The sequence below is a fragment of the Mirounga leonina genome, unplaced genomic scaffold (assembly GCF_011800145.1).
Source record: "Mirounga leonina isolate KUSES-001 unplaced genomic scaffold, KU_Mleo_1.0 Mir_97, whole genome shotgun sequence".
NCBI classification, from domain to species: Eukaryota; Metazoa; Chordata; class Mammalia; order Carnivora; family Phocidae; genus Mirounga; species Mirounga leonina.
Genome location: NW_023270889.1, coordinates 709,555 through 728,638, shown reverse-complemented (window position 1 = coordinate 728,638; position 19,084 = coordinate 709,555). Strand labels below are relative to the sequence as shown.

The following is a 19,084-nucleotide window of genomic DNA, read 5'->3' as shown; positions in this document are numbered from 1 at the left end:
CTCAACATGGCCTCTGGCCTCTTCATTCTCTTCAACGCACCTGATATCACATTAAAGAAGAATGTGTTGTCTGTCCCAGGGGACCGTACTTTCCACGAGGGCAGAGACTTTTGTCTTGCCTATTGCAATTTCCCTGGCATGTAGACGTCATTTTTTTTTTTTTTTGATAATGCAAATCTTTAGTTTTGAATTTGCTTTTCCAATCTGAAGTTCTGAGTTTCCCTAAACCAAGGCACCCACATAAACTGGCATGACCGTGTTTTTCTCAGGTTGTAAGTTCTTAAAACTTATGTTAATAGAAGCTTGATGTTGCTTCCTAACATCGTATCATGCTGTGATTCTCAAAGCATGGTCTGCAGAACAGCAACATCAGGATCACCCAGATGTATTTGTTAGAAATACAAATTCTTAGGATCCTGTCCAGACTCCGGGGTGGAGGCAGCAATGTGTTTTAACAAGCCCCTCCCAGGTGATTCTGATACGTATTCCATTTTTAGGACATCTGCATGGTAGGAAGAAGTATGAACTCAAAGTCAGTATTTGGTTTGGGTCTCCACTCTGCCATCCCCAAGTATGGCACAACAAACAGATTCAGATTCACTGCCCTCAGTTTACTCATCTGGTCCATACAATCAAACTAGGCTTAGCTCACACAAGATATTACCGTGGGATAATCCTTAATCCTACAAGATCTGGATCCCCATTTCAGATTATAATCTGAGGGTTAGGAAGGCAGGACTGTCTAATAGAGTATAGTTATAAAAGCCTTGAAAACCGGAATTCTACTGGATCCCAGGGATCAACTCTACAGGCCCAGAGAGAAATCCCCATAGGCAGAGGAGGGCGGTGGCTACGTGGCTCCCAGCCATTTCAGAAGCAGCTCCCACAGGGACCTGCTCACTGCTTCTGTTAGCAACTGATGGGGCAGAAAGTCTGAGGAACGCCAACACAGGTTGCCTTCTCCTGTTAAATGTTTCAGATAGATACAATAAAAGGTGATTGGCATAAAGAAAATAAAGGGTGTAAAAATAGGATTACTGTCCTTTAAGTGCCTACAATCGGCAGTGCCGCTTTGGGGACAGAGCTCTCCTGGGGACAGGGCGGGGAGGCGGTGGGGAATGCGGAGATGAAAGACCACATACTCAGAGCTAAGAAACCCCATGACATTTAAGCTGAGTATTGGCTCTTTTCCTTCAGGATTGTTTGGTTTCATAAATGTGGTCTGGAAATAGCACTTGGGCATTATGAAATCTCCATGAGGACAATGATCCGTCTCTTGTATTCATGAAAGACCCCCAGACTCTAGAACCTAGAGCCACAGAATGGGGGTGATTTGCACTAATTCCTGAAGCTTTCTGACACACACTTTCCTCTCATAAATTACTCCAGGGTGACTGAGAGCACCCTAGGAGAAAAATCTATGGGAAACTGACATGGTCTTTAAAATGGGTGAATGAATGAACTGTTCGTTGAATGAATGACACATGTAAAAGCCCCTAGCCCGGTGGTGGGACATGCAATATTAACATGATTAATAGCAACTCCTTTATTAATTGGGTAAGATCGAGCTCTAATCCTAATAGTCTAATAATAGCGATAAGCTAAGTACATAGGTAACCAAGACCCATCAAATCCAACAGCCAGAGCAAGCTCAGCCACTTTGGAAATCAGGAAAGGCTTCATAAAACTGGGCCTTGAATGGTACCAAGACTTTGGTGGATGAGCGGTGGTGGTGGAATTTTGGAAGGTGTGAATTTCAGGGCCCCAGGTGAGAAAGCGCAAGTGTTTCTCAAGGCCAAACACATGCTAAGTGCTCTTACGGGCCTCAACCTGTAAGCTGCCAGGCTGCTATCAGTGTGAAAGCCTTCTGCTCCAGGTGCCCTGTCCCTCCCTTCCCCCCCCCCATCGGGTTTAGAATGGGTGGAAGTCACAGCATGCACTGAGATCCCTGCCCATGCGCCTGCTCTGCTCTCTATCACACAGAACCATATTTCCCAGGCTCTCCTGATCTCTGTGAGTGGGGGTTGGTCCAGCCGAAGGAGGACATGGCCAGAGAACTGGAGGGAAGGGTAAAGCCAGACTGCCTCAACCTTGAGTCACAATGACCCATCTGTGTGTCTAAAGTCCTTCATTCTCAATACCCTGAACCCAGCTTTGAAAAGTTTTAAACTGAAAAATTCTGTGATCCCACCCATTCTTGATCGATGTTGGTTTTTTGTTTTTGTTTTTTTAAGATTGTTAAGTAATCTCTACATCCAACATGGGGCTCGACCTCAAAAATCCTGACATCAAGAGTCATATTCTCCACCAACCGAGCCAGCCAGGCGCCCCGTCAATGTAGTTCTTAATTTCCAAATCTAAATTCCAAAATTGCTTATTCTCGTCAATTTGTACGACTGTAGTTTCAAGTCTTCCTTCTAAAGTACAATTTTGCAATAAGATCTGCTCAGCTTTAACATACAACACTATTTCTCTTAAAAAACCCGATGTCTTATGTTACTTTAACGTAATTTACCTTAAGCCCAAATTTGCCATTTTATTTTGTGCATAAGGATTATATATACATATATGTACATGTGTGCATGCTGCGGTCCCTGGAACCCCTCACTGGGTAAAGCCTGTGGGGAACCTGGGGTCTCACTGTGGAATGTCAAATACAGGAGTTCTCAGTTTGGCCGGCCATTCAAGTCACCTGGGTGCTTTGAAAAACCTCATACCTACCAAACCCCACACCAATTACATAGGTGTCTCTGAGGGTGACGCCAGCATTTTCAAAGCTGTCCAGGTGATTCTAATGGGACTGAAGTTGAGAACCACTGACCTGAAACTCCAATAAGCTCTTGGAGAAGGGAAGGAAACCGTAACTGTGGTGTCATCGCTTTTCTTTTCCAATGTGGGATAGGCTCTATTCATGCTATGATCAACACCTACACTGTCCTCCTTGCCCCCCATACCAACCCCAATCTGCCCCGTCCACTTTTCAAGACCACCTGACATCACACCTCAGGCAGGAAGCAGTTCTTGGCTACTCCGGTGATGCACCATCTCTCCCCAGCTTGAACCCCTTACAGTTAGTATTTTATAGTATGGCACTTAATCATCCTCCAGCGCTTGCACTGGTCTTGTCTTCTCAGATAGATGCTATGCATTTTGTGGGCTAAGGCCCTATTTCCTTCTTCTTTTGTATATGCTTACAAGAGTTTGGAACATTTTACATGCAGGGAAGGGAGTACCTCCCAACTGGTAGATTAATTAAACAAACAATTGGGCACAGTTGCAAGGTAGGAACACAAGTTTTATCACCTTCAAAAATCTATGTGACCGAAAGCAAAGTGGATATGCAATAGAACAATTAAATCCTTCAGTTTATCCCTCTGTCAAATACCAACAGGTTTTATGAAAGACATAGGGTGATTCTGCCTGGAAGGTAATTTCCCAGGGAAGGAGGCTGTGGTACATAGTATAATTTTAGGTAAATTGGTTTGGCAGCCCTGTGAGAGCTGGAGAAAGCAGCCCAGACAGCCTGACTTGATTTCTAAGATGGAACTGCTATATCCCTACTCTGAGAAAACAGGAAAAAAGTACAACCAGCCTCCAGACACAGAAGCCCTTTATTGTACTGATTTGCAGAATTCAAAGACTACCTCCCCTATTTTATATTTAAGCTCCATGGAGTCATCTAAAAATACTAGCACAAGTTTTTGCTTTCAAAATAAAAAGATCAGGTTTCCGAAATGTGGACTATGTATGCATTCCATACATATATATACATATATGTATATACACACACACACACACATACATACATATACACACATACATAAAATGTCTATACACACATGCCTGGGTGGTATTTCTTCAAATACTACAGTCCCAGCAGTGATTTTATTTAGTCTGGTTGTTCCTAAGGCAAACATACATAACTTTAATTAAATGCACATCTAAATGTAGGGGAAAGCATCTGGAAACAATTAGACTGTTCTATGGTAAGAGGTTTTAGGGCATTGATATCCTTCCACATCCTCACCTCCACCATGGAAAGAGAACAGATGGGTCAAGGGAAGCCAAGCTTGACCCCATAAACACAGGCTGCAGCTATAATTCTCTGCCTTGCTCTATTTTGTTCTCTTCTGACCCCAGACAGCACCCTTCTTTTACTTGTTTCTAAATGAATTCCATTCAATTGCTTTCAATTTTTTTTTTAACCCCTCTCTGATCAGTTTTAGAGGCAGAAAATTTTCAGACAAAGTTTCTTATCTTTCCCTAAAGGAAATGTGGCAGAAAGAAACTAAAAGTCTGAAGAATTACCAACCACCCTTCTGGTTATTGACCTTGGGTTATGGAGGCTTCTAGAGAATGTCCACCAAGATGGTGGCCTTTGCCACTTCATTCTTGGGATTTTTCTGGGTCATCTGGTTCTCTAGGTAGTAAAGGCTGAGTATTTCTCTCTTTAGATTGCACTGGAAGTGGGGAAAAGAGAAGTGTCAGGTTGTGACGTTCACCAGGATATTTTCCTCTTGAACCCCAAGTTAATCCACTCCTAATTAATTTCCCCATGAGGTATCACTAACAAAGAGTGTTTTCTCCATAACTGTCATGCCGAAAAGGCACATCCACAAATACTGACTGAATGCCTCTTCTCTGCCTGAAACTGTGGGAGACCCCAACACAACAACAAAAATCACGTGATCCTTGTATTCAGGGAGCTTGCTGTGTTTTTTTAAAGCTGTACAGACTTTTCTGTTATTGTACTGAAGGAACAAGAACAACATATCAAGTTGTAAATCAAGATGCTGGTATTTCAAAGAGAAGAAAATTTTTAAAAGGACTGAGAACATCAGAGAGGAGGTCTTCTGGACTAGACACCAAACCTGGGCAAACATGAGGGGAGAGCAGGGAGCCAACAGCCCTGCCTCCAGGAGAAGGCAGGGCAAGAAAACATTCGATGAAGTAATGGCAGGGCCAGTGGGAAGGCCCGGAGAGCCCAAATCAGGACTGCAGGTTGTCAGGCAAGAGAGAAACGCTGTCCATTACTGAACAGAATTACAAAGTGGGTTAGTACAAGAGCTTGCTAGAAAAGGGGCCTCCAGCCTAATTTGACAGGGAGGTCGATAAGTCAAAGAGTAAACCCAAACGAGTAGGCAGAGAATGAGGCAAGGACCTAACTGAGTGTGTGACTGGCCTTACCCTTTAGAGACAACTGCCAACCACTCTGTACAAGTCCACAAACAAATGCTGGGCCTGCAAGCTCCATGGGGCTGGTGTAGCCAAAAGCTTCAGCAGAGGGGACACGCTACCTTGCTCTGTCATGGACTCAGGACGGCTCTGAGGAAGTTACTAGTTTGCAACCAACCGATGCACGTGGAGAGAATGGGAAAGGACAAAGGAAAAGTCTCCACAGCTTGAGAAAAATCTTCAAATGGGAGGGAGACACAGCTACACTCGGGCAGGAAAGCACAGATTAGACTAACCCAAATATGGAAGTGCAGACCTCCAGAGTGAGAGGACAGGAGCCAGGGGGACAGCACTGCTTGGGGCTCCTGTTAACAGAGCTCTGGGCCTTGCATGATTCCATGATACCAAAGAGGCAGGGACCATGGTGTCCAACCCCACAGCACCCCTTATTCTGAATACCAAAACTACTAGATTTGAATGAAACTATGCAGCCAGATAGATTAACTCCACGGTGCCTCTGACAATTAAATCCTTACAGTTATCACTTAATAACTTTAATCATCATAAGGAATATTCTAAGCAGAAAAATTAAATGTTAACAGATGATTATTTATGAAAAATCTTCCCCTGAAAAAATAATGACCTTCTCTTCCTTTTTTTTTCATAGTTCCTCTAACCTTCTACACAGGAGTCATCAAAGCAAAAAATGGCAGACTTGTAAGTACAAAGGCAAGGGTAGAACTGGTTCTGGAGTTAATTCAGGGAGAGCTAGATCACGTGAGCCTTGGTTTTACCATCTGCCAAGTGGAGGGGGTGATTTTGGTATAATTGCTGTATGCATTTCTGCCATGAAAAGATAACAGAATGAAGAACTGATCCGTGCTACAGCAAGGATGAACTTTAAAAACCTTACACTCGGTGAAAAAAAAAAAAAAACACCAACACAGACAAGGGGCCCAGCAGTATGATTCCATTTATATTAAATATCCAGAATAGGCAAATTCACAGAGACAGAAAGCAGATTAGTGGTTGCCAGGGGGAGGGGAGGTAGGCTGAGAAGGGTCACTGCTTAGGGAGTACAAGGTTTCCTTTTGGGATGATGAAAAATTTCTGGAACTAAATGATGACGGTTGCGCAACACGGCAAATGTACTTAATGTCAATGAAATGTGTACTTGAAAGTGGTTAACATGGTAAGGCTGATGTTATATATATTTTCCCACAACAAAAGAGAGAGACATTAACTGCCTGGCCATCTACTCCACCCATAATAAATGTCTTATTAACAAAAGGTACAAATTTATTAAGGTGATCACAATTGTGGCTAAGCTGCTGACCTAAGTTTTCCATCTTCTTTTTAGTGAGGGTTGTCTTGGACAAAACTATCGGAGGTGTCTAGCTCCCACCTCTCTGGGAGGGCTGTAAAAGGCTGTCTTGTGCAGGCATCTGCCAAGCTGAGCTGCGAGTAGCAGGAGCCCAGAGAGCTCCAGAGTGGGACAAGCAGCAGTCCCCCACCAAAAATCTCATGGCAGGTTTAGGAGCGTGGTCTCTGCCACTGTGGCTCAGAAAGCACCAACTCCAAGTGCGGCATCCTGGGAAAAGGGTAATTAATGCATTCGAAAAATATTTTTTGAGTATCTATAAGCTGAGCAGTGGGCTAGATGATTTAATTATAGGGATGAGCCAGAAGGTAACAGTCCCTTTGTCAAGGAAATTACAATCTAGACTGCAAGACAGTTAAGAACTAAGAATTATATAAGGTTGGGTAGGCAACTCACTCAACACGATTATTAGGCAACAACTAAAGCCCACCTGATATTAGACATCTGCCTCCCATGTCAGAATCCACCAGGATTATGGCCCTGGACTCCACACCCGAGAGACCGGCCTCTGCAAAGTTGGGATGTCAAAGAGGCTGATGGTGGGGAGCTCAACCTGGGGGCTTTGGCGGAGAGGACCAGCCCGGCCCCTAGAGGACCAGACTCTAATCTGAGTGAGAACACTTCCCTCTTCCCCTTGCATATGAACTAGCCTGCTCCCTAGACAGAGCATAGCTCTGTAGGCTATCTTGTGGCTCCCCAAACAATAGAACTAGTGTCTATGCTATGGGATTCAGTGGGTTCCAGGAAGAGGGTTTCATTGACAGAATTTGCTAAAATGTGATGCTCAATCTTGTCCTGAAAATTTGCCCTTTATTCTCACTATCTATCAATCAATCAACCTAGAGTAAGTCCAGTTTCTAGATGATGGTTCTCTCTGGTCGAACCTACGTGGGATGCTTTAAAAAATATGGATTCCCGGGGCACCTGGGTGGCTCAGTTGGTTAAGCATCTGCCTTTGGCTCAGGTCATGATCCCAGGGTCCTGGGATCGAGGCCCGAATCCAGCTCCTTGCTCAGCAGGGAGTCTGTTTCTCCCTCTCCCTCTGCTGCTCCCCCTGCTTGTGCTCTCTCTCTGTCAAATAATAAAATCTAAAAATAAACAAATACATAAATAAATAAAAAGATAATAAAAATACTGATTCCTGGGCCTCTGCATAGACAAAATGTTTCTGAACATCTGGAGTGCGCCTGGTATCAATATGTTTTTAAAGTACCCCAGGTGATTCTCAGGCAGGAGCTGCCAGGACTAAGAACCACTCGTTTAGGATAAGAAGGAAAGGGAACTGGATTTATCAAGTACCTACTGGGGGCCACTGCGAGCTCTTTACCTATGCTATCTATAGCTACAGGTGCCCCTTTCATAACCTCTTGGACCTGTTCTGCCCATGAGCATTATGGGCCCTGGGAGCACTCAACCTTGGAGGGACAAGTGATTAGGAATAGATACCCCAGTTTCCTTACCCCTTGGGTCAGATAACTTTGAGGCATACTTTAAACCTGGGGTAAGAAAACTAGTTCTGCAAGAGGCCAGAGAGTTAATATGTTAGGATTTGTAAGCCATAGTCTTTGCCTCAACTCCTCAAATCTGCCTTTGCAGTGCAGAAGTAGCCAAGGCTACTGTAAATAAATGGATTTGGCTCCATCCCACTGAAACTTTATTTACAAAGACAGACTGCAGGCCAGAGTTGGCCAACCCCTCCTCTGAGTCTAAAGAGACTCCCAGAGGTCTTAGCGAGACTGGGTTCCAGCCGCCCACAGCAGTAGCCCATCAGTAACAAACCACGTGGGTTCAGGCCTTTCCTGTGTGCTCCTGGGAGCACTGGCTAGAGAAACAGCTCACACTCAAATCTTTATCTCAGAACCTGCTTCTGGAGGCGCCTAACCAAGTCAGGATCTTGTTTTATATTCATAACTATACTCGTGGTTAAATATTATCATCTCCAATTTAAATGGAATAAATTAAGATTCAAAGATTACACAATTCGGGGTGCCTGGGTGGCTCAGTCTTTAAGCGTCTGCCTTCGGCTCAGGTCATGATCCCAGGGTCCTGGGATCGAGCCCCGCATCGGGCTCCCTGCTCCGCGGGAAGCCTGCTTCTCCCTCTGCCACTCCCCCTGCTTGTGTTCCCTCTCTCGCTGTATCTCTCTCTGTCAAATAAATAAATAAAATCTTGAAAAAAAAAAAAAGACTACATAATTCATAAGTGATGAAGTCCAGATTAGAAGTCTATTTAGCTACAAAGTCAATGATCTCTCTACAATATGACCAGAGTAAGGATGGATACAGATACAAACACACACACACACACACACACACACACACACTCAAATCTATAATTCTAATTATGGCGGGCAAGAGTACCACAAATGGCAAATTATAATGCAAAATTCACGCTATTCATGTAATTACTGATCTACATTAAGGAAGGGGTTTTAAAAAAAATAACAATAGTAAGGTTTGAGGGTTATGAAAAAAATTACCCTCTTTTATGCTGTTTCGAATGTAGGACAGAATTCCTTTCCTACCTATCAACTGGTTGCAATCCTGGTGCTATTTGGTCTCTGGTGTAATCTTCGCTTACACCTAAAAACAAATATAGCCACCCAAGGTAAAGGTCAGTGTGCAATTTGGAACTTGAAGAGACAAGAACCAGATGAAAATATCCTCTTACACATCTTAACATGAGGGGTAGGAATGGGGGAGGACAGTAATTTCACAACGTCTCCTTCAAGGCATTTGTGAAGTTCCCCTTGTGGATCCCAAGGACTCCAGAGAACACTCTCGAGAAGCCAGAATCACTCCAGTTAGAAACCAATCTTTTTAGCTTACGCGGTCTTGCCCTCGCTGTCCTGCTTGGTGGCACTGGCCCCCTTCTTGCCCAGCAGGGAGGCCACCTTCTCCGCATCTCCATTCTCCACAGCCTGTAGCAGCCGGTCATCATTCTTGTTCCACTCGTTGGTCTGTGGAGCAAAGGGGAGATGCAGAGCTAGTGAACAACAGTGGCCACAGTCACACTGACCAGCAGGACCCCGGTCCTCCCGGGCTCCACCCTCCCGTCGCTAAAATCAAAACCTGCCCCCAAATCAGATACCTTCCCCTTCACCATGGAGACACTCAAGAAGACCGGTTTCCCAAAGGAAAACATCAACAGTTCAATGGAACAGCAGCTGGTCAGCAAACTCTGAAATAAAGTCACTTCTTTTCAGTGAAGCTGGGAAAATGAAGCCACTTGAAAAGACTTCGAGGCAAGTTTACACATTAGCTTGTTTCCAGCTAAACTCTGACAGCTGGCTCCTCAGGATACTGGCCTTTGACCTGGGCCACAGCTCACTGGGCCCACAGTGTTACAGAACCAAACTGGCCCAGAGCTCAAGGTGACTTGAGGTTTTATTTACACACAACTCTTCGCCTGCTTTCACTGCCACTCTTTCTGGCCTGTTCCCTGGGCCCTGATTTTTGAGCTGCATAAATTTTTGATTTTTGAGTTGTCCGGGCTACCGACTCAACAAAGTATCATCAGAAACAAAACTTCTTCCTGAGCGAGCTATTAAACATCAAACAGCTTTGAGCAAAGCCTCCACCACTGCCAACCCCCAGCCCGACAGAATCATTCTGTGAACCACAGTCACAATAAAGCTTTCATGTGCATAAAAATTGGTTTTTACTCTTACAAAGGAAAAGAGGAGGTCTCCATGCAAGAGCAAATGGGCCTTGAGTAGAAGGCCAAGAAGTTTCACATGTGAAAAGGCAGCAGTGAGCCACTGAAGGTTTTGGAACAGAGAAGGGAATAAAATCAGCGATTGAAGAGTCATGGAGAGGTATACAGGATTAATTCAGGGAGAAAAGATCCTGGGGCACATCCTGGGGCCCCTGGGTCACTCTGCAGGCCTGCCTGCCCTCCAGACCTCTCCTAGCTAAGCCCACTTTCTGGCCCCTCCCGCTGTGGATACCAACACCCTTAGAAAGATTCCTTCTCCCTCCCCAAAACTTTCTGCAGGGCTCTCTGCTTCCATGAGACCTCTGAAGATTAAAAACCGCCAGGCATTTCATTTTAAAGGCTTGGCCATGGACCACTGCATGGAAGCTGACAGAGACACTGGAAATTTAACAGTTAACAAGAGGGAAATTTTACAGGACTACAACCTTCCACAGCCCGAGGAGCGTGTTCCCAAACTCTCTGCACTGATGGAACTGGGAAACCCAATAGGGCTCCACCTTCTGATACACAAAGGTGGGTCTACAAGATGTCCCAGGCACCCCTCCAACTGCAGCCTAGAGGCAGGGCCTTAGAGAAAGCCACAGGCCATGCAGGAGTAAAATAGAGGTGCACAGGGTTAAGGTAAGAAATTTGCTTTGAGGCTCAGGACAAGACCACTCCCATTTCTTAGGACTCCCTCCTCCCCAGAGCCATCATTGAGTGCGAGAACACAGGAATGAGGAGATAGGTTGAAATGAAAATCAGAAGTCTGTCCTCTAGGCTGCATGAGCCAGAAATCTAGCAGTCTAGATTGATACTTCCATGCTATGGACCTTAAGTCACCCAAACCTCTCAAGCGCCTCAGTTTCCCGAGGCTTTGGACCAGATGACTACTCTGATTCCTCTAAAGCTCAAAAATGCTTAATCTATAAAATGTCCCCCAACCAAACTTTGCTGGAGATTATTCTAGAACAGTACTGTCTTTGTTCATGGAAATGTTTTATATCTGCACTGGACAAACTAGGCAAGTTATCCTCACCCAGGGATGATTTTGTTCCTCAGCGGACATTTGGCAATCTCTACAGACATTTTTTTTTTAAATTTTATTTATTTATTTATTTGAGAGAGAGAGAGAGAAACAGCATGAGAGGGGAGAGGGTCAGAGGGAGAAGCAGGCTCCCCGCTGAGCCGGGAGCCCGATGTGGGACTCGATCCCAGGACTCCGGGATCATGACCTGAGCCGAAGGCAGTCGCTTAACCAACTGAGCCACCCAGGCGCCCTCTACAGACATTTTTGATTGTTGTGACTAGATGCTCCTGGCCTCTAGTAGGTGGGGCCAGGGGTGCCGCTAAACATTCTGCAATGCATAGGACAGCTCCACACCCCCACCCACACCCCAGCAAAGAATTATCTGGCCCAAATGGTCATTATCACATTAGCCACATACGGCTACTGAGGACTGGAAATGTGGCTTGTATGACTAAGGAATCGAATTTTTAATTTTAGACTTCCAGAGCCAGTAGCTAGAGGCTATCATATAGAACAAAGCAGCTCTCTAAGTATTTTTAATAAGTTAAGAATGTGTCTACGCCAATGTCACCCACACTTCTTCAACTATCAGTACACTCACAAAGATGACATTAGGTTTTTTTTTTGTTTTTTTGGTTTTTTTTAAAAGATTCTATTTATTCATTTGAGAGAGAGAATGAGAGACAGAGAGCATGAGAGGGAGGAAGGTCAGAGGGAGAAGCAGACTCCCCGCCAAGCAGGGAGCCCGATGTGGGACTCGATCCCGGGACTCTGGGATCATGACCCGAGCCGAAGGCAGTCGCCCAACCAACTGAGCCACCCAGGCGCCCCGACATTAGGTTTTATCTTCAATGACATATCAGGCTTCCTATTGCAGAAGAACACAATACATATACTGCCTCAAGCACAAGCATTTGTTGGTAGAATAGGAAGCTTTACCTAAGAACGAAACGTAGCAAACACCAAGAAACAGAGTGAAGTTTATTTCCCTCAGACAGCATTTAACAAGCCAAAACAAAACAAAAAATTCATCAAAGTACATTCAGGACCAATGGTTCCTATCTACATTATCCCAAAACCACATTATTAGTGTTGTCTTTAAGTCCTTCCCTAATTTAAACTGACCAACTTAAAACTGGATTGGGAAGATCAAAAGGATATTAAACCTCAGAGGATATGACTGAAAGTACTTAAGCAAAGAAAGGCCACATGAAAGGATTTTCCTTTTCAGTGCCGCTAAGGCACTGAACTCGGGTAGAGAAAAATCTGGTTGTAGGGATTCCCTGAAATTAGTTACATGTGGATATTTAGGGAGTTCAGTTTCTAGAGGACACAGCAAGAAAGAGCCCCCCTGCCCCCCCCCGGAGGACAAGGTCAATGGCACATCCCTTGAGATCTAAAATTCTTCTCTTTCATTTAGTTTCTCCTCATTGCAGGCCCAAAGTTACTCTCCTGTTAGAACAGATAAGGTGGAAAGAACACAGCTACCCACACACAAAGATTTAATAAATAATCCACACCACCATTCAACCTGTCTGTGCTGCACATGGGGTTCACAGTAAGCAGCAGGAAGGAAACGGATGGGTGCTATACATATTGGCCTTAGAATCCGAGCCAAGAGAACAGTTCAGAACAAATCGGGAAGGCAGGAGCAAACCTGAGGAAGAAACTGGGGGAGAACATAGACCATTGGTTGGGAAATGAGAGAAAAGTAAGAGTTTACTCTTAAAATTCTCCCAAGTATGCTAAAAGTGGGGGACAAGAAGGATCTCAATTTGTCCTTGCTCTAACCCAGGAATCCAGATTCTGAAATGACATCCCAGACTGCTGGCCAGCGCTCATAAGGAGGTGATGCTAATGTGACTGAGCTCTCTAGTCCTGGGTCAGGCGGCTGGTAATACTTGTATGTAGTTCTGATATGCACAACGGGCCGTACCATGTTTCTTCCAGAAAGCTTGGCTTTCAAGGTGCTATCACCTTCCTCTCCTAAACCCGTTCACGGGGATCGTCCTTGTATTTTCTCCCATAAAACCATTCCACCCAGTGCTACATTCCATACCAAAAATTCCATGGCCATCCACAAGATGAGATAAAACAGATGTTTAATAAATACTTTTAATGTCAGTGCTCTACTGAGAATCTAGAAGCAAATTCTTCTCATCCACCTCTATTCCTCTGCTAAGTGGTACTAATTTGAAACCAAGCATCAAAAGGAATCTTAAAAAGTTATCTTGCCCAATTCACTGACTCACAGTAGGGTTGGTCAGATAAATAGGTTGTGATATTGTGATATGAGAATTATAGATTTGGTTCTGTCCCTGGTTCCTAGCACTAGAGCTTCTAAAATCCATGAATTTCCTGAGTGATAGGGCTGAAGTGTATCTTTTGTTATTCATAATAAGCCTCTTACATGAGTTAATGACATGACTGGTGGCTAGAAGCCCCTAAATAGCTTCGGATGGGGACTGGTTGCCAAGGGAATTAACCATATTATTAGACGGTTAGAACTTTGAGCCCTAACTCCACCTCCAGGGAGGGGAGAGGGTTTAGAGATTGAGTCGATCAGCAAATGGCCAATGATTCAATCCATTATGCCTATATAATGGAACCTCCATAAAAAGCCTTAACCCACTCTGAAACCACAGGGTTCAGAGAGCTTCCAGGTTGGTGAACACATCGGGGCGCTGGGGGGAGGATGATGCTGGAGAGGGAGTAGAAGCGTTGCGTGTACGCACCCACACACACATCCCCTATCTTGCCCTGTGCCTTTCTTCCATTTGGCTGTTCCTGATTTGTATTCTTTATAATAAACTTAGTAATACTAAGCAGTGTCTGAGTTCTGTGAGCCCATCTCACAAATTATCAAACCTGAGACATGGGCTGTGGGAACCCCCCAACTTCATAGCTCGTTGGTCAGATGTACAGTTGGTCAGATGTAGATGGCATCTGAAATGGGAGCAATTTTGTGGGACTGGGCCCTTAACTGTGGGATCTGACAATACCTCGAGGTCATTAGTGTCAGAACTGAATTGCATTGCTGGGATACCTTGTTGGTGCCAGAAGAGTTGGGAGGATTGGTTGTGGGTATAGAGAAAACCATTTGGTGTCAGAAGTAGATCATATGACAGGTGAAGTTTGAAATTCTGCCATAACAACCCAGTGTAATTCACTTATACTCAGGGAAGGCTTCTAGAGACCATCACCACCCAAATATCCCATCCCCCCTCACCACTTCCCATGGAAATCCCCTCCTCTAAATGGCACTCCCTCCATAGGGCGGCTTAGCTCTGCCTCCACACTGGGCTTCTGGTCCCCTTAGAATGGTGGTGTCAACCTGCAAGTGGGTTCATCCAACATTTAACAAAAATGAGTTAGAAAAAACCAGCAAACATCAGATGCACCATATTTAATAAAGTTAAATGTTTCATGAAACTTTTGATTATGTATGCATCCTGGGCGGTGATATAAAATATGTATTTTTACTGGGGAATCACAAGAAAAAACATTGGACGACACTGCTTTAGAATGCTCTGTCATCCCATCCGCCAACGAAAAGGCTTCCTTCTAAAGCCTACCTCAAGCCCTGCAGGCTCTTCACGCCTTTCGTGGTGATGTCTCTCTGCTTCTCTCCTCCATGGTGTCCCAGGGGGCCACCTACTCAGCTGCCTAAGCCCACGGTCTAGACTCAGTAAAATACTGCATCCTGGCCTTTGTTCCAGAGCTGATGTGTGCTTGTCTTGTTTCCCTGTCTTCAGCTCCCTGAAGGCACAACAGCCTTTATTTCTTACCCCTCTGGTACCTAACAAACGCTCAGTATCTGTTGCTGATTTTAGCAGGAGTTTCCTCCTCTTGATTAACCTAAATCTCTCATCTTAGCAAATTTTTTTTTCAATTATAAAACTTTCATTCTTTTGCAAACAACTATTTTTTTAATTTTATTATGTTAATCACCATACATTACATCATTAGTTTTTGATGTAGTGTTCCATGAGAAAACAATTATTTAATCATGTTTCTGGGTTTTTTTAAATAGGCTAAATAAATCCAGCTCCCTTAACTTTTCTACTCCCTTAAATATTCTAAAGCCAATTTTCCAATATTTTAATCATGGGTACACTTTCTCTGAACCTCCTCATAACTAAGGAGCCAGGTCTTACCAATTCATCGGGGTGAACTCAGTGTCTCCCAGTCACGAGAATCACTGGTTAAATGTGCAGAGTCTCATGCCTCATCCCAGAGACTCTGATCCCAGAGATCTCAGTCAGCGCCCTGAACTCAGGTTCAAGTGCACTCTTTGATTCTTGGTCCAAGTTTTGGGACAAGTGGAATCTATGCAAAGGCTACCCACAGAAGCATTAAGGAAGGGGGTGGGAGAAGAATAGAATTCTTCACTTTTTCCTCATAGTACTAAATATTTTGTCTCCCACAAAAGCTTAATACATCCTGTGCTTTCCCTACAAGCTGCATGGGCAACTTGTGTCTAAGATGTGTATGAGAATTTTAACAAAGGCATTGCTCATAATAGGCAGAAATGAAAAATAATCAAATGTCCAATAACAGAAGATAAATTACAATCTATCAAGCAATGGAATGAACAAACTACAACTGCACACCACAACCTGGAGAGATACTAAAAACAATATGGCTGAAAGAACAAGACACAGAAGACAATAGCATGCTGCATGTAGACAAAAATGAAAACAGGGAAGATGAACCCAGATCATTTAGGGACGCATGTCGGGATGGTAAAACTATAAAGAAAAGCAAGGACGAGGTTACCTTAAAAATCAGAATAGTAGTTGGAAGGGGGGGTATGCCATTTGATGAGGGAGGGACACCGGGGAGTATTCTAGGGTCCTGGGCTCTAGTTCGTGACCTGGTTAGTGGCCCCACAGAAGTGCACTTATCTCTAGATGTGATTTATTACCCATGCACACACACACACAGTTTAGAAAGAAGGCTCGTGGTTCACTTTCTGGTCAAATCAACAGTGTGCCAAGTGCCTTTGGACGTTTTGTGTTCTCACTTGCTATTTCCTCATGTCTAAAATGAAGGCAGCCTGGAGCCAAAATCTGCTTCTGGAAGAGGTCTCACAAATCCCTTTGAGAATCTGCTGAAGTTATGGACTCTCCTCAGAATAATGCACAAACTTGCAAGAGCTTGCATATAATTCATAAAGGTCTCTGGCTTAAACCCTTATCCCCAGTCCATCCATAAGCCAAAGTCAAGAACTCCTGGTGTAGAATGAGGGACCGGCTTCAGAGGTTAGTGCTTTTGAGTTGGAATTCCAGCTCACCACCACCTCCTGCCTAAGTGGTCTTGAGCAGGTTATGGGCATTTCCTTATCTGTAACATGGGAGGGATCTCACTTCCTTGCAAGTTACGCTGAGAATTAAATGTAATGTCTGTGAAGGGCCTGGCACGTATTAGGCACTCAGAAAACGGTGACTGTTATTACTGACTTAGATCTTCCGCACTGTTCCTTCATCACTCATGCTCTATGAATCCTTTAATATTTACAGCTTAGGACTGATGGTCCATTACCTTTTCAGAGGCAGGTAATGCCTTCATGCAAATTTAAATTTGTAAATTTTCTACTGTAGTTCCTAAAAATAACATTTTAAAGGGCCTTAGAGAAAACATTCACAGACGTGAAATTAACTATTTTATTGCACATGGCTCAGTTTTCCAGGAGACTGTTTAAACAGATGCTCTTCCAACAGAGCACATTTAGGCCACATTTGCAAGTTCAGGAAGCCATATGTCATGCTCCGGAGACATGTGTAATGTGTCAGCTATGAAGGGCAGCACGTGGGAAAGGCAGACCTTACCTTCAATGGAAGCTCCAAACAGTCCTGCTAATTTATCACAAATGAAATTTTCAATGGCTGGCCTATAAGTTTCCTATTCATCAAATCATTTCCAAATGACTCTACCTGCTTACGGGTTTTCCCTTGAAGCTCGGCCTTTGGACAGACTTGCCTGCCTCCAGACACCATGTCAACCGCGTGATGAACGCTGGGGCTTTGGCAACTGGCAATGTCTGCTGTTGGCCAGACATGGCATCACCTTCTTTTATTTTGGTTTAATCATTGGGAACTGAAAAACCAGTGGAAACTCAGTGGTCACAGACATCTGGCTAGTAGGCAGGTTTGGGTTTGGAATATGTCAACCAAAATAATCCAGAGGCACAGAGCGATCTAGGAAGAGAAAGAGTTTCTTTGACTTTTGTTAGGAAAGACACTAAAACCCTAATCATCCTCAATTAGCATAGCTCCTGTTGTATGGCTCGGCAGCCATTTGGAGGAGTCTACTTGAGAGATTATCTTTGGAAATGCTGCATTTCTCTCTCTAGTTTACGAAGTGCAGGCTGTTTTGCCAATATAATCAGTAAGTCTAAGATGGAAGTTACACAAAGGAGACAGTGTTTTCACTGGGAAGTTTTCAGATTAGTACCATCCAGGAAAAAAAAAAGAGCACACACCTCATATTTCAGGACAGAGGACAAGAAACCAGCAAGCTACAGGCCCAAACGATATTTTCCCATTGACTGTATAGAAAATTCCATAGCTGTTACATTCATTCATTCACCCAATAACTATTTTGTGCTTTTTACATAGTTGGCATATTCTTTCCTGAATTTTCCATATAGTTTCCATATAGATAAACTAAAGCAATATGAGAAATATGCCAACAAGACAAAACAGGATATGAGAATGATAAAGTGAGCCACGTGGTGAATCAGCACAAAAGAAGGGAGGGTCAACTTTCATGTAGGCAGATAGGGAAGGTTTTTTGACTGATAATGAACTACACCTTGCAATGAGTAATATTTAGGTTAATGGAGAGAAGATGAGACACAATGACTGAAAATTACGAGATATATTCAGTAAACAGTGAGTTGATCCAAGAGAGGCCTTGGAGTCCATGGAATACCAAGAAAGTTGCCAGTACATCATGACATGAACACTGCACCATTTTACCAAGCCCAGCAGTTTCATAAAGAGCTTTCCAATGTTAGTTACTTCAGACCAATACTCAAGAAGTTCATCTAAGGGGCGCCTGGGTGGCTCAGTTGGTTAAGCGACTGCCTTCGGCTCAGGTCATGATCCTGGAGTCCCAGGATCGAGTCCCGCATCGGGCTCCCTGCTCTGTGGGGGGTCTGCTTCTCCCTCTGACCCTCCCCCCTCTCATGTGCTCTCTCTCTCCTCTCATTCTCTCTAATAAATAAAATCTTTAAAAAAAAAAAGAAGTTCATCTAAAATGAGTTTGCCCTCTCCCTACATCTTTACTTCAGATTATTCATACATGCAGGTTACACGTCTCTGCTATCCACCCTGAAGTCCATCACCTTTCCCTTAATGGACTGCATCAATGATTCCTGAGGTCTTTCCACAGAAATGCTAAATTCTGTGTCATGGACATAATACATAATTCTAAACACCTCCACCCAGAAACAGGCTGGTCTCCCTGCCCTTCCCCCTTCACCAAGGCACCCTACTCATGTTTCCTGATGTCCCTAGCTCTCCCTAGCACCTGGACCAGGTTAGTTCCCCTTGTTAGGCTCGCTCATCCTTCTCTTCCACAGCACTCAGCACGACTGTAATTAAATAGTATTTCTGAAGTATCTTTAGCGGTCTGCGGACCTCCTACCGGACTAGGAGTCCCAGGGCATGGCCAATGGCCAGCATCTGTCTTGTTCACCACTAAACCCCTGGCCTCCTGCCCACTGTCTGCCAGATGGTAGGGGCTCAATTCAGAGCTGTTCGTTGAACAGCTTTGTTCTCCCCGTACTTCTTGGG

At 44.1% G+C, this 19,084-nt stretch overlaps 1 protein-coding gene across 7 annotated transcripts in view; it reads right to left on the bottom strand.

Annotated features, from left to right (window-relative positions):
- LOC118006537 (ankycorbin) overlaps positions 1-19,084 on the bottom strand; it is a 139,891-nt gene that overhangs the window by 45,802 nt on the left and 75,005 nt on the right. For 6 of the 7 annotated variants that reach the window (XM_034999224.1, XM_034999219.1, XM_034999220.1 and 3 more), the window contains one exon: positions 9,385-9,515. In XM_034999224.1, the coding sequence (XP_034855115.1) occupies positions 9,385-9,515 (131 nt within the window). Of the gene's footprint in view, positions 1-9,384; positions 9,516-9,646; positions 10,516-19,084 lie in introns of those variants that run through there. The other variant, XM_034999223.1, reaches the window with a different exon arrangement.